The 24860-nt window shown below is 43.5% G+C and overlaps 1 protein-coding gene across 5 annotated transcripts in view; it reads left to right on the top strand.

Annotated features, from left to right (window-relative positions):
* SPATS2L (spermatogenesis associated serine rich 2 like) overlaps positions 1 to 16502 on the top strand; it is a 160305-nt gene extending 143803 nt beyond the window's left edge. For all 5 annotated transcript variants that reach the window (XM_028124586.2, XM_028124616.2, XM_028124625.2 and 2 more), the window contains 5 exons: positions 913 to 971; positions 7128 to 7237; positions 9763 to 9865; positions 12668 to 12888; positions 15599 to 16502. In XM_028124586.2, the coding sequence (XP_027980387.1) occupies positions 913 to 971; positions 7128 to 7237; positions 9763 to 9865; positions 12668 to 12888; positions 15599 to 15994 (889 nt within the window). In that variant the 3' untranslated portion in view covers positions 15995 to 16502. The remainder of the gene's footprint in view (positions 1 to 912; positions 972 to 7127; positions 7238 to 9762; positions 9866 to 12667; positions 12889 to 15598) is intronic.
* Positions 16503 to 24860: the final 8358 nt, after the last annotated feature.

The following is a 24860-nucleotide window of genomic DNA, read 5'->3' as shown; positions in this document are numbered from 1 at the left end:
ACCATAAACGGTCGATTAACACATGTATTGTTTGTTATATGTATTATATAGTGTGTTCTTACAATAAAGGAAGCTAGAGAAGCAAAAATGTTAAGAAAATCATAAAAACAATATATTTATGGTACTGTGTTGTTTACCCAAAAAAATGCTTGTAAGAGGACGTGCACAGTTCAAGGTATTGTTCGAGAGTCACCTGGATAAGGGAATTCTGATGCTGTGTTCATTGTGAGGGGAACTAGGAGTCAGGATGGGAGAGAAGTGAACTTTTGGGCAGATCATTATTTACTTTATGAAGGTTACACTTTTTCAAAGAACTAACCAAAAAAGTAATATATGGGGGGGGGGGGAGTTAATTTGAAGTTGGTATGCTGCTTTGGGGGAATGAGAAGTCATAGACTCATATTACAGAACACATAGATGGATTGACCCAGGCCCTATTTCCCAAAGTAGGTCCCCGGGCCATCTGCACCAGAGATGGCCCCACCTCCCTGCCCCCCAGCCAGTATCTGGGGGAGCAAGGCACAGAGACGTTTGTGACCCACAGCCCTTGATCACCTGAGTGCCAGCTTTTCAAATACTCTTCATATAGTGGTGGAACTTTGGAATCCACGGGGCAAAAATACTCCCAAACTTAAATTCAAAGCAGCACAATTCTGAAAGGCTTTTTTTTTTTAGATTTGCTGACAGTGATTTAATCAGCAGATGTCACTGTGAAATACTTGGGAGCATCCCTTCCGTGTAGCCTCATTTTTGGAAAGGCACAGGGTGCTGCTGGCATTGTAACATAGAAATATTTATGGTAATTTTGTATTTTGTTTAATGACAATAATTTTTCTTTTGCTTCCAGTGCTTATTAAAAGTTTCTCTTTGATTAAGCATTCTTTGCTTTTGTTTTTGTTTTTCCCTTCCCAGCATCATTGACAAAGAAGTTTCATTAATGGCAGAAATGGATAAAGTTAAAGAAGAAGCCAGTAAGTAGACACATGGTTGTTTGGTTAGTAGCCTCCTGGTCAGAAGCAATCCATAGGTCGACTGGCAGTAATATGGATTCTGAGCAAGGTCCTAAAATTAGGACCGAAATCCTGGCTCATGTGACCTCAGGCAAGTCACTTAACCCTTGGAAACCTTGGGAGCCTCACGTGGCCCGAGGATAGAAGTAGCAGGCCCCACTGAGCGCACAGCAGAGCAGGTACTCAGCAAAGAATAGGTGTCAGCTGAGTTATTTAAAATTGGGGGCATATAAAGGGTTACTTATAGTTAACCAGGTTTAAAATGACATTGAGTTTAGAATTAAATTTTAAAACATCAGTTGTATGCTTTCACAACTTACGTATCTTGCTGTGTTATTTATAGGATCCTTTTCACTTGTTCTTTCTTAGGTTCAACTAACTCAAGTTTAACAAATTACATTCCCCTAAAAAAAAAAACAACAGTCCATTTGAAACTTTACTTAAAATCTCTTTAACATTTTGAATTACATCTATAAATTTAACGTGTCTGATTTTTTTTTTCGAGCACTTCAGATGCCTGACAAGGCAAACTCACCAGCCTAAGAGCAACATGTTCCAAGCTTTTAAGCAGCTCTTATAAGATTAATAATTCAAACTTAGAGATGTACTAAGTGAAGTTTTCTTAAAACACTCCCAATTCTGTTTACAAACTCAGTCAAATCTGCTGACAGCTGCCAACTTAACACCTCAAAAGAAAATCAATTACATGTTTTAAGTTGAAATCACAAATGAGACTGTTTAATGTCCCAAATACCCTGTTTAAATAATAAACACCCTCAGACAATCTTAAAATACTAGTATACCCTGGGTTAGATTTATTGTATTATCTTTATACTTACTTCTAGTTCTAAATTTGTCCAACGGTCGTAAAGCTATTGAACAGATACTAGGACGAATTTAAACTCTCTGGAACAGGCTGGGGTTCATGGGTGGGACATTGTACGTGAAACCAGATTGCTCCGTCAGCTGCAACACCAAGCCACAGCGGAGCTGCTGAGCCCTCTCTTAGGATCAAATGCAGTCTGCTGTCGCCGTCGTTGATGGGAACCTTCCCTAAGACCATCTTTTTCAGCTGGGATCTAGTCTTACAATTCTTATCTCCTGCACATTTTAAATTCTTCATCCTCACCCAGATTTTATCTCGTTAATTGGATGAATGGCAGTCTGCACCCCAACCAGCTAATTCCTTACCCTTTGACCACAGTGCCTTTCTTTTTACCAGAACAAAGGATCCGACCAGATTCTTCATTCTTTTTCTATTTTTCTTGCCTGGCCCTTGGCCGTAATTCAGTAGTCACTTTATGAAAAACAGCGATCGGTATTTTTGTTACACAAATTTTTTAAATGATTTTAAGCAATGTGTGAGAATCTCAAATACAGCAAGTTTTATTAAATAAAACGAAATGTGATTCAGGGTTCGGCTGTGGAATATTTAGGTAGTTACACAATCCCTTTGTGAAATTATTTTATTCTTACGAAGTTTGTTGATTCCTTCAGAAAAGTTGCTTGCCACATGATCTGGGATTTTCCCTGTTTCTCAGGTATAGCTTATTCTTTCTTTTCAGTTTCATGTCCTATTGATAAAAATGTTAACAGCCAACACAGACACAAAAGTGTCTCTAGTACCAAAATACAAAGTTACCAGCACATCACTTCCTAAAAGATTATCAATAGACCTCAGATTTCACATGCTCATTCTATCTTCTTGAGACAATAATATTAGGTGCCAAGACCTGTGGGATTTGGAGTATCCCTGGAGAGCATCCCCATTTTTAAAATCCACTCAATCAATAAACATGTACTGTGTGCTTGCTTATATGTTACCAACTGTCACAAACTGGGTTAAACAGCGAACAGCACACTTTGGGACCTGCACACAGGGAGCTTTAGCCTAGCTGAAAGGGCGAGATTGGTTGGTAGGGTTTGCCTAACTTCAGTCATTGGTGCCACTGCTCCTGGTTTTTGAACTGCCCAGAGCCCCAGGGAAGCTGTTTTGCATGCATTGGGGGCAAGCAGGACTGAATTCAAATCCAAGTTCCACCCATTTACTAGCTTTGTGACCTTGAACCATTTTGTTAAACTTCTCAAAGTCCAAGGTTACTTATCAGAAGAGGGGGAGTAAGAATAGTATCTATCTCAAATGGTTATTGTAAAGATAAAAGGAGAAAATATATGCCAGGCTCTTAGCTCAGAAAATATATGCCAGGCTCTTTGACACAGTAGGTGTACAAAAAGGGAAAAGCACTCACTAGTGAAGGGGTCAGTCCAGCCTCCTCTGTCAGAGGACTGCCAGAAAATGGAGGCCAAAGGGGCTATGCAGCATCTCCAGCTGACACAGGCGTGCGTCTCCACAGGTAGAAGGAGCCATTGAATTTCCCTCCACTAAGAATTTCCAGCCACCATCTTGAGCGTGCTCATCTATGATCTCCAGAGTACTTTCCACATTTTCTCTTTGCTGTACATGTTACAAACCTATTTCCTCAATTATAACATAATCCCCTCTGTCACGGCACCTAACATAGGTACCGAGAAGACTGTAGGTACTTCATAATATTTGTTAAATGAATTATTGTAATTAACTCAGTGTCTGTAGGCTGTGGGATCCAGTATTAGTAATTGCAAAAAAAAAAAGTATATTCTAGATGAACATATCTCACTTTATTAATATGTGAGGTTAGCATTTTTTAGTATATGATACTAAACACGTCACGTAGGTTATTTCATTTAGTTCCACAATAACCCTACAAGGTAATATGATTATTACGTTGACAGATGAAGAAACAAAGCATGTTGTGGTGCTATGGTCTCAGACTCTGTTTGAGGGAACTGAAGGCCAAAATAGGTGTGTTCTTGGAGTATCAAATTTATTGAAGATATGGGAAGAAAACATATTAACAGAAACGCAGGTATGTTGTGAGGTAAAATGCAGAGCTCACAAGAATAAAAAGGATTTCAAAGAATCTTTGTGCTTGAAACAAGCTTTGTGTCCCAGCTCCTCCCCCGAGGATTTCAAGTCCACCCTCTGCTAAGGAGTATTATTTGAGAAGCCCTAAAATTTTCCATGGTTCTTGCAACAAGAGCAAGCTTCCCATGTGTTCCAAAAACTTGAAGGAATTTTAAAAATCCTATTGAGAAAATGGATTTCAGCATACCAGATACTGTTTCTAAAAGTACCTCAATAATATTAATGAAGTCCTGAATGCAGTGAAAATGAAAGCTGTATGAAACTGTCTCCCTCTACAGATTTCCAAAAGGATGGTGCTTTCAAAACATAACTTATTATTCTGTTTTAAATTTTAGGATCAGTGAATCTTAGGATCTGATCTGGTTTTGGTTTTGCTTTTTGTTTCTGTGATTGATGTTTTTGAGGTGAAAATGTTAGTGTCCCCACAGAGTATTGGCTTTAGATCTCCAGTTTTAAGGCTTTTTCATAATGAAAGGCTTTGAAATGTTAATGTGACTATATGTAAAACTCATCCCAGCGCTTGCTGATGCAAAAGTATTCATTTTCATGCACATTTCCATGAGGGTAAACTCAGAATTTATTGGTGATCTTGCACCTGCATTCCTATTTTAGGGCCCATTTATATCTATTTCTATAAAATCTTTTGTGTGAATGCCCAAGTTCTTCTCAAAAAGTACAATTATCCCTAATTGTTAACCAGTCCCACAAATGATCATTAAGAAAAGTCAGATCTATTTAACTGAGTAGTCATTCAGGGTCTGCTGACCACTTTACTATCTGCTCACCAAGTCTAGGTCTTCGGAATTTCTTTTTTATGTTTGCAAGAGCAAAGTACTTTGTTTCAGCTTCCTGCTCAGGAATCGTTTTTTCATCCTGCAGACTTTAGTCCCGTTCCTATGTTGAATTATAATGGCAAACATATAAATAATCAAAGGTGTAAGTGCTAAATATGCTTCAGTGGTCCTTCTAGAAAAGGAACTTCTGTCCTTTGTGTATTCCTTTTTTAAAAAAAGATTTATTGATTTGAGAGAGAGAGAGAGCATGGAGAGGAAGGGCAGAGGGAGAAGGGAGAGTCTTAAGCAGACCCTGTGCCAAGCGCAGAGCCCGACACGGGACTCCATCTCACGACCCTGAGAGGATGAGCCAAAACCAAGAGTCAGACACTCAACCGACTGCACCACCTAGGCGTGCCTCGATTATTTGATTCAGTCCTTCATTCAGCAAACGTACATATTGGGCACCCACTTTGTACCAAGCCATAGGCACTGTGGACACAAAAAACTGTAACACAAAGAACTCTGCCATGATTGGAGATGCCTACAGGGGCCAGGCTGGAAACATTAATGAGCCGAGCAGGGCAGGGAGTGACCATGGCACACTGGGCGCCATGCTCCATCCATAAAGAGCAACAACTCAGGGGTAGCCAGTTGTTGCCACATGGGAATGTTGGCCAACTGTGGCCAGAAATTCCAGTATTTTAAGAAAAGCCAGAAATCCAGCTTCCAAGTAGAATCTCCTAATTTTCAAATGTGGACAATTAATTTGTAAAAGTAATATGTGGACCAAACAAAACATATGTACTCTACGGCCACACATGATAATAGGCCACCTTTTTGTGACCTCTTATCTGGCTGGGTAGCTGGGACATCATTGAGTAATATAGTGTCTGTGTTCAGATGGAAATTCTTTTCACAACCGTCATGGGGACACATTTTCCACTAGCCCCTCTGTCTTCTGAAAGACTACAGGCAGAAAGCAGCCTCTGCTCAGCTACAAAGAATTTTAAGTGGGAGGCAAGGGGAGTCCTGGTAAATAATCAAAGCATGATTAGAGTAGTTTAGCAAACAATTAGGCTTTATGAGTTATAGATTACTTATTCTATTGACATCTCAACATTGGTATCAGGATAGAAAGATAATGTTTCTCAGTCTGTCTGCAGAATGGTTTATAGTGTTCAGGAAATCTTAACTCTTAATTGCTTTTGAACTTTTTTTTGGGGGGGGAGGTTTGAAGTGACTGTTTTTGACATTTATAAACTAAGAACCCTTACAGTCAGAAATCATTGTTTAGCTCTGCATGTGTGCTGTGAATCTGGTCTAATAAAGCAGTTGACCTTTGTTCAGCCAAGAAAGGAATGTGAATCCAACATGCATAGCATCTTCGTTGGATGTACTGGCTTTTTCTCATAACTCAAAATGCTGTCCAAAAGAAATGAAGGCAGTTCATATGTGACTTAAAATTAGAGAACAAAAAGCTATCTTTTGGAAGATGAAATTTCATATTTAAATCTCACCATATGTGTTAGTATTGCTTTTGAGCTTTATGATCTTTTGGGAAACAAACACACAAGCACACAAATTCACCTGTGGACTACTACATTTGCTTGAACCTTTAGGTCATCAGACAGACGTGTGAAGTGTGGCACCAGAAAACTCCCTGGTGTCTTCTCTGCATGTGCAGATGCTAAAGAGTATACACAAATCCAGTCCAAGCGGGCTTTGACTCACCCTTGAAATTTTTCCATGGGGGACACTTAAAACAAAGACAAGGCACTCTGGTCTGGAACTTCTCTTTGGTTGCAAAAAATGGAAACAGATCTGCAGAGTATCAAAAGCAGAGGCATTTTTTAGCCCACAAAAAGCTAATAAAGTAAAACTTTAATGTCATATTCCAGTAACACAGCTAGTTCCTCTAAATGAGTAAGTGTTGAAGTTCAGAAGGTCTGATGCTGTTAGAACTTACGAGTACAGCACATTCAGAAGAATGGTCTTTGCTTGGCGGACTCCCTATCTTTGTGATATCATTCAGACAGGATTTTACCAAGCGTCTTTTTTTGGTGATACTTGTTCGAAGTAATGCACAAGTTGAAAAGTCCAAATTAAGGAAGTGAGATCAGACGCCAGTGAGGAAAACAAAGAAGACTGGGTGTACAGTGAATCCGAAGAGACCGTGTTTGATTTGGAGATTGGTGGATAAGAACATACAGAAATGAGTGCACCAAGGGCGAACCCACCTCCGTAACCAACTTGGAAAACATAGTCATGGTCCAACAGAGCGATCAGTGTGTGGAGGGAGAACCGATTCCAAGAAATTAGGTCATTTAATATGTTTGGACCTCTGGCCCTAACGTATTATTCTTTCTTATTTGGCAGTGGAGATCCTGACTGCTCGTCAGAAGAAAGCAGAAGAACTAAAGAGACTGACTGATCTGGCCAGTCAGATGGCAGAGATGCAGCTGGCTGAACTCAGGGCAGAAATTAAGGTCAGTTCTAAAATATCACAGCCTGAACCCTGAGCCAGAGATCTGAGCCCCATTATGTTTGTTTTGCCTCCATAGAGTGCTGCTCCCTGAGGATCTAACATCATGCACCCAGCTCTCTCTTTCACAGTGTTGAACTAGAGAATACAGAAGGGCGAAGAACCAACTAATCACTGTATTTAAGGATACTGTGGTTTGAAGGGATCTATTATTACAGAGGAGAAGAATGAGCTATTTTCTTAGTGGAGACTGACCCAAATAAAATGTATTCAACCATGAATTATAGCTGGAATGGGGGATATTATTTTCACCATATGTAATTTAGGTGTATGTATATAAACACTCATACATGTGAACACACAGTGAGTATGAACCTAGTAGAACAGTGAGGATTCTAAAGCTTACACAATATATAGCGACTTCTTTCTAGTATCCTTTTCTAGCTGACTTGCTCTTTTATCAAGAATACCACCCACAGATATGTATTTATTGGATCTCCACAGTTGCAAGCAATAGAAGCTGACCCTGGCTAACCGCAAGAACAAGTGGAATTTGAACGAATATGAGTGTAGCTCACCAAAGTGTGATCTGAAGACTCTAGGCCACACTTAGGCAGAAACCCAGGTAGCCACCTGGGGAACATAGACAGATGTAATTACCAGACTCTCTTCAGGGCACCATTAGGATGGGGGACCTTCAGATGTCATCTCCCTTTGTGTCTCCCCACCCGAGTCACATCCCAAAGAAGGAGATTCTGATTGGCCTTCACTTGGATCATAGACACCATTGGGCCAAGGGAGGCCTCGACTGACAGACCCACCAACACTGGATCTTTGAAACTGCATTGGGATACAGTTATTAGAAAAAGAAATGGTTACCAGAAGGGCAAAAACAAGTATCTACAACAAAACAGGAAGTCACAGTTTATACATTTTTCCCTTATCCTCTTTCCCCAGTACACTAAACATGCACACACACACACACACACACACACACACACACACACACGCTCAGCGTCTGCCCAGCTTCTAGGGTCTAGAGCGCTTTCAGGACACAGTAGCTACTCGCTTTCTAAGTAGGACTGTCTGCTCATCCAGGCATAAAAGTGGTTGGGTGTGGTAGAAAGTGGCAAGTAACTTCAGTCCCTTCTGCCCTGGTTAGGCATGAAAGGGAGCCCCTTGGGATCAAGGACCTCCTCTGAGGGTCCTGAGAAGTCCTAATGGTCTTTGTTGCTGCCAACCAGTCACTTGCAGTGTCCTCCTGCCTGGTCTTTCTGCGTCCACTGTCTCCCTCCAGCCTGGTCATCCACCCTAAGGCCAGAGTCATAGCCCAGAGCAGATCTGATCTCCCCCAGTATGGCCTACCCTTCCCCTCAGAATAAAATCCACGACTGGACTCCATTATATATGTTCCAACCTCCAAGCCCGGTCTGGTTAGGACATCAAGTGTGGAATTCGAAGTCGCCCACTTCCAGGTCTGTTGACATCTGCTTATTTTCCAAGTTTCCTTTCTGCCTATCCAGATCCCACTCATCATAAAATGGTTAATGGCACAGGCTTTGGAGTAAAACAGTCCAGCTCCTTGGGGAAATTACTTTCCAATCAGTTTCCTAGAACCTCAGTTCCCCCTCTATGAAATAGAGATAATGACAGTACTGACTTCATAATACTGTGATCAGATGAAAATGAGGTTATCTGTTAAGAATTTGGTCCACGTCTGGTAAGTGATCAATATATATATATTTCTTAATGTTCCAGCACAAATGCTCCTTCTCACATAACACTTTCTCTGTTCCCCTTAGTAGGAAATAATTCTTCCCCTTTTATACTCCTCAAGCACGTACCACATTCTACCTTATATTGTGTTTAGTGGTATCTGTTTCCCCTGCCGTGTGGCAAACTCCCTGGCAGACTCAGGAGGGACGGAGTCATAGTTATTTCTGTATTTCTCACTCTGTCATCTACACACAGATCTTAATTTTCAATGAAAAATAATCTCTGTCCCACTTCCTTTAACAGCACTTGAAATTCCTCCATTCAAGATCATGTTTTCTAGTTACTAAAGGCTTTTTGGGTGTTCTGCTTCCCTATTAGGATCGAGAAGGATAACACGCCTTCTTTTGAGGGGGTAATACCTTAGCAAGCCATTGCCATTGGCCAAATTAGGAAGACTGCCAGAATGCAACCCCAAAATCTGTAACAGGACAGAACACGCTAGAAGGAGGGCAAGGGGTGCCAAAGGTTAAGCAAGTGAGTCCAGACACCCGTTTTGCCCGATCACAGTTTTCTCCAGGTCTTGGGCAGGGGAAAGGCAAGCCCCTTACATATTCCCAGAAGGAGAAGGTGATCGTGCTCCAGGCAGATCAAACCGGGCTGGATTTAACAGAGCCACACAGGGGACAGAGCGGGCATGACTGGCCTCCTGCTTAGCAGGGTCAGTGGCACCGAAGAGCAGAGTGAATGGATCTGCTGTGTGTCTCAGTCACTCCCGTAACCGTGGGGCTTCTGTTTCACTTCTCTTTCCTGCAGCACTTTGTCAGCGAGCGTAAATATGATGAAGAGCTCGGGAAAGCTGCCCGGTTCTCCTGTGACATTGAACAGCTAAAGGCCCAAATCATGCTCTGCGGAGAAAGTGAGTTTTGCATACTTGCTAAATAATTCTGTGTGAGTAAGCTCGGTGCTATTTGGAGTTGACATGGGAAATGTCAGGTGTGCGGTCCCCCAGCAGGGCTAAAGCAAGGTCTGAAGAGATTTAATGATCTGAGGTCACGACACAAGTCACTAGAAATGTCAAGATTTGAACTTAGAGTCTTCAAATGCCACTGCCCATCAGTAAATCCCCAGGATTTATGAAGCAGAACAGAACAGGTCAACTAGTCTGTATCTTCGGCAAACTTTTCTTAAGCACTGCCAGATAAACTGCCTCTCTGATTTCCAATAGCCTGGTTCCACAGAGACCGGTTACACTGAGAGCCAGTCTCCCTCCTGTCGTAAAGGGCCAGCTGTTGTACGCGTGCTGCCCAGCGGGGCCCTGAGCCTCTCCCCTGGGCGGGTCTCTGTGCTTGCCGAGGGAAGTCTGCAGATAATGAAAGACTTCACTTCAACCATTAGCTTCAGTCTTGTTCGCTATTAAGCCTTATTTAGAGCAGTTAATGTGCAACAAAACTGGCTGATCTTTTTTTCTCCTGCTCCAGCCCACCCATCAGGGGAGGGGGGAATGAACAGTGAAATGGCTTTAAGGACGGGCCCAAGGAGGAAAAGGAGGACTGGTGAGGGACGTGGATTACCCACAGCCTCAGAGTCAGCTGAAAATTTGAGATTTGGCTGCACTTTTTTTTTTCCAAAGTCGGAAGTGCTTTTTTTTTTTTCTGAGTATAAAAAAAGAGAAGCTTGATCTAAAAATTAGAGAACTGTATTAAATAGAACATGACATTACTTTTATGTATCCCTCGCACTTTTTATGCACGTTTCATTTGTGTAAGTTATTACATCTATCATGATACTACATGTTACAATTTATTATACTATACTACATAATACATAGTAATATGATTCGCTTTTATCATTTCACAGCATACGGTTGAGATTTTTCCATGTCAACGTATTTAACTCATAATTTATATAAATATAACTGACATAACCAGTCGCCTGATTGTGGACATTTAGGTTGCTCCCAACTTTTTCACCATTAAAATAACACCGCTGTAAGCATCCTTGTTCACGTATCTTTGGCAGTTACCTGATTTTCTGACTGCGTTTCTTTTTTTTTAAGATCTTATTTTTCAGTAATCTTTACATATAACATGGGTCTTGAACTCACAACCCCGAGATCAAGAGTCACATGCTCTACCAACTGAGCCAGCCGGGCGCCCCCTGATGGCATTTTTTTTCAATTATTTTCCTTTTTTTTTCCTATGTGTTCCCTCCCTTATGTCATAATCTACCCGTTTATCATTCTCTAACCCCAGCGTTTGCCCCATTTCTAAAAAAGCACAGTCCGGTTCACAGTTGGACATTTAACTGTCCGTGCAAGTTTCCACTTCAGCCTGGTGATGAATGAGACCCTGATGCCAAGTGACTGTCACTGGCTGAGGAGGTGTGATGGGTGCGGCTTCACCCGCTTTCCTCTAGAGAGCACTCCCAGTGCCATCTAGTGAGACGAACAATCCCGTACCAAACACCAAGGGTCCACCTGGGAGACAACCTCCCCTGTTGGAGAGAGTCGTCCTACCGGCTCAGCTTTGTTGAGAGCACACTGAAAACCCACAGCTAATGAACAGAAAAGAGTCATCTCTGAGATGTGGGAAATAATGACCGTCCCCCCCCCCCCATGAAACTGAATCTAGTGAGCACTAGAGTCATTGAAATCCCCCCTGGTCATGTTTGGACAGTCCCCAGTGGGCTGTCACATCTTACCTATAAATGAGGGAACTAGAGATGCATCCATGTCCTTTCCATTTCTAATGTTCTATGATCCTTACTGGTCACTGCTAATCCTCTGGAAGAACCTTAGGATGAAGTCTGATCCAACACAGGTAGCAGAGAAAATTGCTCTTAAAAATTGGTGACAATTTTAAGATTCAAAGGTCTGACTGTCGAGCATGGCAGTCAAATTCCGGTGAACGGTGAGAGGGAGGTCATAACTTCATCCTTGAGTGGTTCCCTCCGGCCCTGATTCGGCATCATCACACAGAAATCATCCCATCCCAAACCACCTCTTTCAAAACCAGCGGGGATGGGGATCATCAACACTGAACAGACCAGCCCGCTGGGATCTGTGTGGTTAGTCGCATTGACTTTGGCATTGGGATCGGTGCCCATCTGCAGCGGAGCTGTAGAAAATGGCGTCGAGAAAAAGCGGATAATGTGGCTCTGGTGGAATCTGAACAGTGCTTTAGGGCATGTTTGGGGCCAGCAGGCCTGGCTCCTTCGTTGTACAATATGCATGACCCAGGGTGACAAAATGCCTGACACCCAGCAGAACACGCACATACCCTCGTGCGTCCCGGTCCTCCTGCGTCTCCGCAGCACCCACTCGTCTAGCGAGCTGACGGCAGGCCCGGGCTTGGGAACGGGAACCCGAGAGGCAGAATACACTTGTGCACGGGCAGGAGAGGGTACGTCAAGATTTCATTGTCTCTCTTCTTTCTGTGGTTCCTCACCTAAGGAATAATATTACAGTCGCTCAGATATGTCTTCTTATTTCCCAGCTTGGATGATTATGCTGTAATCACAGTCCAGTGACTCTCACGGAATTTTGCTGGTCTCCCAAACACGGAAGTGCCCTTTCAAATGACATCTATAACAAACAAACAAACAAACAAACAAAACAGTGTTTTTTGAAGCTCCTGCCAGTCTCCCCATCTGCTAAGGGGTTACTGAGGCAGGAGGGTTCATGGCACGGCCCATAACGCCACGCGCTTTCTTGTTGCAGTTACACACCCAAAGAACAACTATTCCTCAAGAACTCCCTGCAGCTCCCTGCTGCCCCTGCTGAACGCCCACGCAGCAACCTCTGGAAAACAGAGTCACTTTACCCGAAAATCGTCCAATCACAACAAGCCCTCGGAGGGTAAAGCTGCAAACACAAAAATGGCGAGCAACCTTCCCAGTGCTGCCGACAGCTCTCACCAGGCCGTGCCAGCTAATAAGCAGGTGAGCCCGTGTGGGGAGGCCAGCGTGCGCTGCCTCCGGGGGTCCTGCAGACCCCGGTGCTGGGAGGAAACTACCTGCCTGACTTCGGAGGCCTCTGTCTGCCAGCCGGCCTCACAGAAGCCCCCTGGTCCATCCATCCCCGTTTCACAGGCCCTTTCCCAGGTGGACGAGGTAGCCCTCATACACATTGGCATTAGCAGCGTCTGTCTGAAGGAGCCAGCTTTTCTTGTGCCTTTGAGGCCACCCCCCCGCCCCCAAGCCCCAGTACCTGGCCCGTGTGCAGAAGGGACTCACACGGATGTGGGAACAAGATTCCGTACCTGGCCACTGGCTTTGTTGGTGAAAGGAAATCTGGCATCTGTTGGATCCTTGAATTCCCATTTATGTGTAGTTTGTCAGTAAGAGGCCAAAGTTAGTTCAAACTTCCCTCTCTTCTTTTGGGCTTTTGGTAAAGAGAATATATTTCAAAATGACATTATTAATTCCTCTCTGCCGTAGCACCTAAAAATACGTGTCCAAAGGTCAGTCTTCCTTCTTTCCTTCTGTTCCTCTACTATATGCCTGAGAAGTGATTTCCCCCGTATCATTAGAGGACGAACAAGACATGGGACTTGATAATACAGACGTTGGGCACGCTATAAAGACACCTTTAATGATCTCTAAGAAAGAGAGCTCAAATAAAGAGACGTTTTTAAAGCATTCCAAAATCCTCGTTTTCTAGCAAGTGCCCTGGTGGATTCTGTGGTCTAGGGTTATGAATGACACTGACAGGCATTTCTCTGGGCCCAGATGTCTTTCCCAACATTAAAACAGCACTTTGACAAGGAGCATTTCATATATTCATGGGCTAAAGATCATAATCGGATCTGTTTTACTTGTCATCTAAACACATCTTCACAGCTTTTGTTCTTTGGTCATTATTAAACCCCATACGAAAAGTAAGTCTAAAATTTAGACCGGGTTTCCCTTTCACTTCTCTAAAAACAAAAGAAGCCAAATTAAATGCGATCTACATAGATACTTTTTCAGCTCACGGTTACCATTTCCAATAAAGCATTTCAGGCAATGACTCATTGAAATGGAAATATACTTCCATATGGAAGCCAGAGTGCTGCAGACCCAGACAAGAAGGGTCCTTGGGGCAGGCCCTTCGATTTGGAGTAACCCCTTCTGGTCCTCTCCCAGCCACAGCCCTCCTGTTGGAGCAAGACTGAGGAGATGTCATTATTCAGAATCTGTACTCTCCCTTCTGGAAAGTGCTCCAAATTCTCCAGATCCTGGAATTCTAGTCCCAGATGGCCCAAAGCCTACTCTCAGGGTCTGTTTGGACCATTTCCCTGGATATTGCACCCTGAGAGCCAACCATACTACCAGTGTGCACACCCTTAGGTCCAGAGGGAGGATTATTTGTGGGGGGTGAGGATGAAGCTTAAGTGTGCAGGCTAGAGGGTCCATATTCATGTGTGCAAGGCCCACTCACAATGTGGGAAGGAGTCAGAGCAGGGAAGAGATAGTATTCACTCATGCGGTATATGGGCCTGCCTTTGTACTCTTGCCCTGGGTCCTGAATGATTAGGGGTGGGTCTGCCCAAAACCTATGCTATCCAGTCACAAAGCACAAATTGAGAACTTTATATGTTTATAAGTCATAAAATCACACATTTTAATAATAGAAATTTGATTTTCAATAAAGGTCTCTGTTCATGGAACAACCTGTTTATGAATCTTGTCAGGAGACCATGTGCGAAATGAGAATGGCTCTGTCATTTCCTAACTGTAGACCTTGGGCAAGTCCCTTAAATTCATTATCCTCATCTATAAAATGAAGCAAATAATAGCAACTATCTTAAAGGGTGAGTGTGATGATACACAAGATGGTGCCTTGCGGGAGGCCTGGTACACTGCAAGCACTCTGTGAATGTTGACTGTTGTTGACCTCAAGGAGTTCAGATATCCTTCCCTTGTACAGGGACAGACATGCGGACCATTGTTTCCTCTCTACTCTTCCATTTATGTTCTTGGCGGCTGATTTGTTGAAGGTTGCCAGTTTTCCAGTATGACGCTTCAGAACTCATGTTGGCTGAGAACTACAAAAAGTTTAGAAGAAGAACTAATCACCTGTAGGAAAATACACATCACCTCTAAGTCCTGCCTGGATCTACCAGAGAGACCCCATCCTTGTATTTACCAAGATAATATTTCTAAGCTATGGTATTTGTTTTGAGATAAAAGTAGAAAAACTGCTTTAGAGGAGAAAACTTACAAGCTAAATTTTAAGCAGAATTTTACATTTTTCTTATATATATAATGAGAAATCATATACATAATCTATTTAGAAGGTCCAAGAAATTTTCATGGTAGACAATCATCATTGCCCTGCCTCTGTGTTAACATTTCACTCCATTATATTTTAGGCGTACTTTATGGGGTTTATTTGGTTCTGGAATTGTCTCTCTTAGACTTCTGAAACCTCTCTTCGAACCTCGATTTCCAAACCTCTCTTCCTGTCAGTAATTTCCTTGGAGTTCCACTTACAGGACAGTCCACTCTTCTTTTAAGCTTGAGGACTGTATCAGCTCGACCCCATTTGCATGTGGACGTACCCCTCTAGGGTACGCAGAAGCTCACCTGTGGCCTAGGGGTTTGGTTTCCCGGCTGTCCCCTGGGGATTGTTGGCATCTAATACCTGTCTCTTTTCCTTTTTTGGCAGAATGGGTCTTCTAGCCAGAGACGAAGATTTAACCCCCAGTACCATAACAACAGGCTAAATGGGTCGGCCAAGCCGCAGGGCGGCGGCAGTGAAGCCGAGCTGATGACAAAGGGCAGCAGCCGCCACGAGCACAGGAGACAGCCACACAACGGCTACCGTCCCAAAAACAAAGGCGGCGCCAAAAGCCAAGAAGCCCCCTTGGGGACAAAGACCCCCGAGGCCCCAGCCCATCCGGAGAAGCCCCGTCGAAGGCAGCACACTGGAGACAACTCGGAGGCCAGGCCTTTCCGGGGTAACGTCGCTAGGGTTTCACAGTGCAATCTCTGCCCCACGAGAATAGAAGTTTCCACAGATGCTGCGGTCCTCTCGGTCCCGGCCGTGACGTTGGTGGCCTGAGCTAGGAGGGAAGAAAAAAAAAGCAGTTTTCACTCAGTTTTGGTTCCCTGCCCGAGGTGCTGACCCAATTCGCTGCCAAAAGAGAGTCAATCAGAATATACAGACCCTATATGGTTGTGTCATCCTCTCTTAATCGTTTTTACTAATTCTAATAATCAGCTCTAGCTTGCTTTCATAACTTTCATGGCTTTGCTTGATCTGTTGACGCTTTTTCTCATCAAGACATTGCAGCATTTTAGCCAGGCGGTATTTACTCATTTGTGGGGAAAATCAAGATGTGGCGACAGATCAGAGGTTCAGTAGCAACCTGTGTTGTAGCAGTGATGTCAGTCCATCGATTGTCTTTAGAGAGTTAATGTTGGAAAAAAAAAAATTCTTACCGATCAGACAAACATGATCTGCTGAAGACACATGCGCTTTTGTAGAATTTAACATCTGGTGTTTTTCTGAAAAAATATATATACATATATTGCTTTATTTGAAACAAATTAAAATATGCTGCATTTGACACCTGGCTTGCTTTTCTTATTAATGCCCACTTTATTATCCAATGTAGGACTTCCACGGAAACTTGAGGGATTGTGGGACAGAGCTCTCCACCATACTCTTGCTCTTAGGACAAGTACTTTTTCAGAAAAAAACAATGCCTCACAATGGCCCTGGCCAGTACGTTGCCCACATATAGGTGGGTATGCACCCCAGTCATCCTAGACACCATGTGGTAGTTTGGAAACCTTGGTTGCAAGAACCATAAAGCTCAGCCCAGCCTCGTTTAAACAATAAAGACAATTTATTGGTTCAGTGACTGAAAAGTCCAGCAACAAAGTATGCCTTGGGTCCAATTTGGTCAGGACTCCAGCTCATTTCTCTTGATTAGCTCAGCTCTCCTTCCTCCTTAGGCTGACATTGTGTTCAGAGTGATGGCAAATAGCTACCTTACTTCTAGTATTCAAGTCCATCCCCTGCACTGTCCAGAAAAAAAGAGAGGCTCTCCAGGTAGCATCCCCGTGGAGCAAGTGTCCTTGTCAGAAGTCCCTGCAAAAACATTCTCTGCGAGGCTCTTGGAAATCACTGGCCCAGATTGCTTGTAGGCTTGTCACTAAACCAACCACCAAAATGGGGGAGGGAGTGGCAAATAAGATGTACTAATTAGTATAGACTGATTGGATCCCAGCCCTAGAGCTGGGGTGTGGCCAGCTCCCCAGAAGCACAGGGGCCCTGTGGGAAGGGCTATGGTTTCCTCAGGAAGGGAGAATGGATGCTGGGGAGCCCAAGTCCCAAAGAACCCCAAATCCCCTATCTTTGGCTGCAGGGCAGCTCAGTGTGGGCCCTGCCTCCATCAACTTCCCCGTGTCCTACAGATTGGTTGGCCTCTTTCAAGCGCACATGCTGATTTTCAGCTCAACATTAACATTTTTTCCGGCAACCCAGCTTCAGTGGTTCTCTTGCACACAGCGGCCCGGAGCAGCTGAGCCTACACGCCACGCAAGCATCCGTTTCTTTTGCCAAGTGCAGGAGGATGTTTGCTTTCTCCGTAGAGAGCTTTCTGAGGTCTCTGGGTGTACCCAGAGATTTAATAGGAATTTTAAATGTTAAGTCACATTCCAGGAAGGAAGGAAGAGTTGTTCATTCAAATAAGAAAGATAAATGTTCAGGACTGCAATCCCTGTTTACTCCATCTGAGGCCCTGAATTTATATTTTACAAGACAGAAGGACTTTGCCCAAATTTTGTGTAGCAAGATTTGGCCTGCCACTGAAAAATGTCAGTGTATATGTGACAGCTTTAAAGATGAGTCAAATAATTCTTGCAACAAAAAAACACCAGGTTTTCCAACTCAGGGGTGTACCTTCCTTCGTTGGCGTCGGCCCCAACCACTCTCAGCCTGGACTGCCTCACTGGCAAAAACACATTTCCAAGCACATTGCAAATGCACCCAGGTCATAGAAAAGAAACCAAAAAGAGTACTAAAAAGTGTTCAGACCTAATTTTGGTTTTTCCTAGATTTTGCCTTTCTTATGAGACCTCAGGCATGTGAGCCTTTACTAATTTGCATGTTTGAAAGGGTAATTTCAATATTATAGTGCCACTGTCAGGCCATTTAAATACTATATTACATCTCTTCACGTGGAACCATTGTGATCTTAGCTGGGTAGTAGGCTGCCATTCCTTGAAAATGTTTCAAATTCCTCTAAAAAACCCACAGGCACGAGCACTCTCCTGTCTCTACTTAGTGCACAAGAGCTGGAAAAATAGATTGCTCACTCTTAGACATTTCTCTAGTAGAGGTTAAAACATTTTAATACCCATGAAGATGGAATAACTTCAAAACTCACCTACATTGTCCCAGGACTCCATCTGTGAAATTCAAACCTCCCTGTTGGGTTCCCATTACTTTGCGAATTTACATTCCCTTTGAGAATCTCTGCCTACTTCAGCTCTGTCCCCTTGAGCCTCTCCGAGGGGTGCTGAATACAGCACGGCTTAGAGAGTTAAACACAAGTCATGCAAAATTCACCCTCAATAAAAGATGTACAGAAGTCCGAGGGAAGAAACTAGAAACATAACATATCCACTTTAAAGCTCAGCGCACAAGTAGTTCAATTCTGCTGGCATCAGAAAAAGATTCTAATTAAATATTCCTAGGGAAGCGACACCAAATGAGGTTAATGGGAAAAGTTACCAGACCAAAAGCGACCTGCAGATTTTTGCCAAAGTCAGAGATTTGGGAATCGTGACTCTGAAAGCCTAGATCTGAGCCTCGATTTCAACGTAATCATGAGGTGAGGGAATCTAGGACCTGGTCAGTTCTTTTCCCTGGGGCAACTGGGATGCGGGAGGGGGCCGTGGAGAAGGGGGAACTGAGAGAGTGGCCAGACAGGCAGATGCCTAAATTCAACACCACTTTGGACTGAGAGCTTCACCCTCCGTCTTTCCCTTCCTCCCTCCCTTTTTGCACTGTCCCCCTGCCCTGTCTGTTTAGAGTGCCCTCTTGTGTCTAGAGATGGTAAGATCTTCACTTCTCTAGGACATGCTAATGAGAGCATCAGGAACTATGTATGTAATGGCACATTTGTTACACTGGCTTCAGAGGCCATACCTAAAATTCTGGCACAGTTGGGTTAGGACTCCAGATTTCCCCCGGCACCAAAAAATGACGCCAAAGAGAAAGAACCAGTTACCTGCTCCCACATTTCCTAAGCAAACTCCTCACCACCATCCAAATCATTCAACTGGCTAATAACACTGCTCCAGCCTTTTCCTGAAAGTACTGAGCCATCGTAACTGCTCGAATTTGGTGAGAAAAAAAAATATGAAGTGTTGCTAAGTCCCAGGGATTCTCTTCTCACCTCAGAATTTGAAGCACAATTTTAATACTCTTCATTGCAAGCTATTACAAGGAATTTTCTTTTTTTTTTAATCCTTTTGCTTTTTCTAACAAGGCTTTATAAACCCTAAGGCAGTTCTCTATTAGTTTCCAAGAACCAGGTCCCAAGTCCTTGGCTGTAGATCAGCCCAAACTAGTGCTTAATCCCATTACAGTGGCCCCTTAGGCAAAGGCACTCTGGTCTGGATCTTGTCTTGCTATCTGAGACGCGCACAATGTTGCTCTCATCACGCAGGTTCTTGTAAATTTTTGGGGGGGATTGCTTTTCAGAAGCCCCCTTGTTTGTGAACTCTGCCTCTTCTCACAGCTCACAAGAACTTTTGGTGCCACCACTAAGTTCAAATCTCACAGGTGACATTGCCACACGCAGTTTTGAGGGAATGAATAAATTCTAAGCAAATTTGTTTCTCTGCTTGAGAAAATATGTAGATTTCTCAACACACTAGGAAAGAGTGGTCAACTCCAATACCCTTAGAAAATTCTGGAATCTAAATGGCTTTATGCAAAATAATCCAGGAAGCCAATTCTAGAGAAGATGGGAAGAGAACAGAGCAAATAAAGTTCTGCCCTTGGTGGCAGACCGCCTGGATTCACATCTAAGCCCCACCACTTCCCGGCTTTATAAACTTGGGTGTGTTTCCAAACATCTCCTTACATCAATTTCTCCGTGGCCTGATAACCACACCTACCTTGAAGGTTTGTTATAAGGATTGAATAAGTTCATCTTTGCAAATGACTTGGAATAATTCCTGGCACTTTGTATGGGTCAGGTTCCAATCAGGAGACAGTAACCACAAAGTAATTTAAATGGGGAAGCTTTATAAATGTATATGGGGAAACTTCATATATATGTTCTTTTCTATGTGTTTGTATGTGTTTATGAATGAGAGAAGAAATAACTAATAACTAGTAACAAGGGATTACCTACTAAAGAATACAAGAACAGCAGATACAGGGACAGTTACCACTGGAGTAGAGGCAGAGTGTCCAAGGAAAAAACAAGTTTGGGCAAGCCTCCCACCCCTACTCACCCTACCCCCCAAGGCTGAGATTCTGATCTCCTGGAGTAGGGTGGATCTGTAGCCCATTAAAGGTCAAGAAGCTCATGGAGGTGCTGGCCAGCAAGAAGCCACATGGGGTACTGGAGAGCCAAAGAGTTTCCCCCAGAGAGGGTGCTGGCCAACCTGCCAGGGGTCTACCAGCTGAGGTGCCACTGAACTCTGAGAATCTGGCTGGGGTACTAGCAAAACCTGCCAGGAAGCCACCTGCAGGAGTACTGCTGAATTATCTGGGGAGCCAGCAGGGGTACCCACAGGACTGGAAGCTGCCACCAAAACTTACTGGGGGCAAGGGCCTCTGGGGTTCCCACACCCCAACAAAGCACCGCAGGAGCAAGAACACAGGGATGCACACTGTGCATCAGCAAAAAGCCCCTTCCCCCTGCCGGGTCCCCCAGGGACGAAGCAAGGGAGCTAAAGAGAAGTGCTTACAGAGCTCCTGAATCACAAGCAGGGCAATAAGGATGGATTTGGAACTGTAGGGGCCAAGGACAGGCCACCCCAACAGAACCAAGAGGCAAAGAGTTGATAATTGGCATACTCCTAGACAGCACTATCAGAGAATTTGATAAATAAATAATAGCTAGGCAGCAATACAGATGACAATGCAGAATACAGAAAACTAAGGAGCATGCACAAGTCCTGTCCAGCTCATCTTTGGAAATGGAGTCGCAAGGTCCCCTAGGAGGAGGCCTACCATAGTGTGTAAGGGCCTGTGCTCCAGGAAGATGACAGGCATGTGAATCCTGTCTTTCCTCCTACTAGCTGCTAGGCAGCTTACCAAAACCCTCTGTGCCTCAGTTTCCCCAGCTGTAAAATGGGGATAATAATAATATACCTACATCATCGGGTGGGTGTACTAAATAAGTCAATATATGAAGAGCCTAGGGGAGTACATCTTCATTTTTCTCAGGTAGTTGCTTGGTCAGAACAGCAAACAAAAATGTTTCTAATATTATACTGTCAGGGAGAAAGAATTTCCTCTGCCTTTCAAAGTCCTTCTAGCTGGACTAAGAATCAAACTGACATGAGGCAGGCTAACAGGAGAAAATAAATCTCAACTTCATCCATATGGGGAATCCACACAGACATGAAATCCCCCAGACAGTCAGGCAAAATGAGGCATGTATGTCATCCTGAACTAAGGGGCCCGGGACTTCAAAGGGAAAGAATACAATTCACAGAAAGATGAAGAAAAGTAAATGTTTGGTAAACAAATGTTTGCTGAGCCATTCAGGAACAATGGGACAGAGAGTACTTTGATCAGAGACCTTGCTAGGTTCCTCCCTGTCTAGGGTATCTGGTTCCTATTATTAGAGTTATCTGTGGTGATTGCTCTCTTTTTGGAGCAGGTCCTCTATCTACATTCTGTTTAGGCCATTGAGGGGAAAGAAAAGAGCTTTTCCTGACTCTGCTGGGTTTTGATTACTTTCAACTCAAAATAATCTTCATGCCCAAGTAGCCCATCCTGGGGCAGCTTGCCCTTGGCTGCTACAATGCCAAAACCAAAAATGTAAGTGGGGGCTACCAGGATATATTTTTTAATTGGCAGGCCTGGGACACCCTTTCTTTGGTATCATCTCCTCCCTGAATCCCCGAGGCTCCATCCTGCCTGTGATTGACCCCAGGGATACTTTCTCACATACCCATGGCCCCCAGTTAGGAGAAGAATTATTTTGCTCAGGTTAAGTCACCCAACTAAAGCAATGGTTCTCAACTGGGGATAAGCAACTGTGTGCCCGCCCCCCCACCCATAGGAGACACTTGGAAAAGTCTGGAGACATTTTGATTATAACAACTAGGGCAGGGGTCACTGGCCAGGGATGTTGCTCAACATCCCACGGTGCACAGCACAGTTTACCCACCATAAGGAATTATCCAAAATGTCAATACTGTCAATGTTGAAAAAATCCTCATCTGGAGGGCACAAGGGATTTGGAGAAAGGGAACAGAGACAGAGCTGTTGAGAAGGCACATGTTGTCTTGCTTCCCCAGCGACGCTGGGTTCTTGATTGGTTCAGCCTAGCTTACCAGTAAAATCCAGACTGTCTGACCCACAGCTGAAGTCTAGATGCACCACTCCTGAGGTCCTTGGGCTGTTCCTGTCATCTACATAAAAGTTAAGTTCCCACATCTTCCAAACCAAGAAGTCAGGGGATGAGTTCTTGAAAGAGCTGCTACTGAAGCAGAATGTCCAAAGGTTGAAGAGATCTTGGCAGACAGAAGCGGTATTTGCCTTTTTCCGACTTCAGCAAATACACTACCTTTTTCTTTCAGTAACGTGCTCTCGGTTTAAAACAAGTTTCTCTTCTAAGCTCCAGGCCCCCAGTTCATCCCTGTAGCTGGGCAAGATTTTACTAAGGTAATGAGGGCTTTAGGGTAAAGGAAGGAAATGAAAAGCCTGAGAAGCCACAGTATAGAATGAGAAGTTGTTAAATAAACAAGTCGGGCTGAATACTGACTGCCAGTTACTATAAAACCCGATTTCCCTTAGCTACAGCTTACCTCAGGAACCGCCTAGCCAGCAAATATGAACTGTCTATGGGCTGTCTGAGGCAACACTTGTGAACAAAGAAAAATTAGCTTTTCTGTAACAATGCGTAACGATGTGTATCTCATGAGGCTGACAGGACGGTAAGTGAAAATGGCCCTTTTGAGGCTGCACCACCAACCAAATTCCATGAACAGGAAATTCTGAAAATAGCTTGAAACCAATTCTTTCTTTCCTGTTGGCTATTCATGTTTCTTTTTGTGGCTGTACTACATGATTGAAATCCTGCGTCCTAACTGCGGCCCTCAACAATGAATCTTCAGGGAGCAACCAGCACCTTGCTGACAGTTTTCAAGGGAGTTTCCACATATGGGAAAATGACAGTAGAAAATTCCTAGTTAAATGAAAGCGGGGGGGGGGGGAATCGGTGGGGGAGACGAACCATGAGAGACTATGGACTCTGAGAAACAAACTGAGGGTTCTAGAGGGGAGGGGGGTGGGGGGGTTAGCCCGGTGATGGGTACTAAAGAGGGCACGTTCTGCAGGGAGCATTGGGTGTTATACGCAAACAATGAATCATGGATCACCACATCAAAAACTAATGAAGTACTGTATGGTGACTAACATAATAAAATAAAATTAAAAAATAAATAAAATTTAAGCTTTTGGGGAAAAAAAGAAAGTTCCTAGTTAATTTAGGAATACACACGTAAATAATTTGAAAATACTTCCCATTTGCTAGAGTAGAAGTTCTTTCCCTTCATTTTATCAAATTCATACTTTCCACTATAGTATCTAACCTACATCCTACCTGATATAGATTAAAGCCATCCAAAGGAATTGCAGGTAGAAGGCAATCCTTTTTTTTTATTTTTTAAAGATTTTTATTTATTTATTTATTTGAGACAGAGAGAATGAGAGAGAGAGAGAGAGAGCGCACATGAGAGGGGGGAGGGTCAGAGGGAGAAGCAGACTCTCTGCCGAGCAGGGAGCCCGATGCTGGACTCGATCCAGGGACTCCTGGATCATGACCTGAGCCGAAGGCAGTCGCTTAACCAACTGAGCCACCCAGGCGCCCAGAAGGCAATCCTTTTTAAGGTAACCTCATATTCATACAAATGTTAGCATCCTTCCCTTTACAGAACAATTTACCACCACAAGTCTTTGTGCACATTCAAAATGCTATTTAAATCAAAAGTGTTCTATGAACAATTCCTCAGGTAAAGTCAAATATGCTTGTATGTTAATTCCTTCTTTAAAAATCAAGGAATAGCTGGATAATTATACTATATTTAACCACAGACTGGGAAGTGAGTCAACAGTGTTTTCACTGTTAGCACTTGAATAGGATTAAGTCTGTGAATGAAAAAGAAATTGCATCAGCAATTCTAGCTGAAGCAGTACGGCAGGAGGAGAGAGGCCAGACTGCTTGTTTCCTTTCTCAGAAGTCTGGCAGTACTGGCATCGACCTCCCTGAGATCTCCTGATCCGTGGCTCTGGATTACTTTAAACAACTTGACAAGTCCTGTAACTGGTCTGGCCATTACTGATGGTAATTTTGGCTATTAGCAATAATCACCCTACTAAAAAACTTCTACTACCACCTCTTTTGTTCTGACAGGGTATACTCTGCAAGGTCAGAAATCAGTTTCCACAGCTCCTGAAGATTGCTACCAGACACGCTTTTAAAAATAATTGTTGGGGGGGGGGGGAAGGGGAGCAGGGATTGCCTTAACTGTTCAAAAATTTACTGAAGGACTACCATGTACCACGCATTGCACATAGAGACACAACAGAGTCCCCTCTCGAGTAGGAAAAACATGTAATCCAATACTTTAATACTTTCCTGTTCAAAAACTTTAAATATTAAACAAATTCACATTTTTAGTCTACTTCCTCCATCTACCGTTTCCTTTGGTCATTCTGTGGA

The sequence above is a fragment of the Eumetopias jubatus genome, unplaced genomic scaffold (genome assembly GCF_037043125.1).
Source record: "Eumetopias jubatus isolate StellerSeaLion01/CBP00866 unplaced genomic scaffold, mEumJub1_p1.0 scaffold_3, whole genome shotgun sequence".
In the NCBI taxonomy this organism is placed as follows: domain Eukaryota; kingdom Metazoa; phylum Chordata; class Mammalia; order Carnivora; family Otariidae; genus Eumetopias; species Eumetopias jubatus.
The sequence above is the reverse complement of the archived record's forward strand: the minus strand, read 5'-3'. Positions and strand labels throughout refer to the sequence as shown.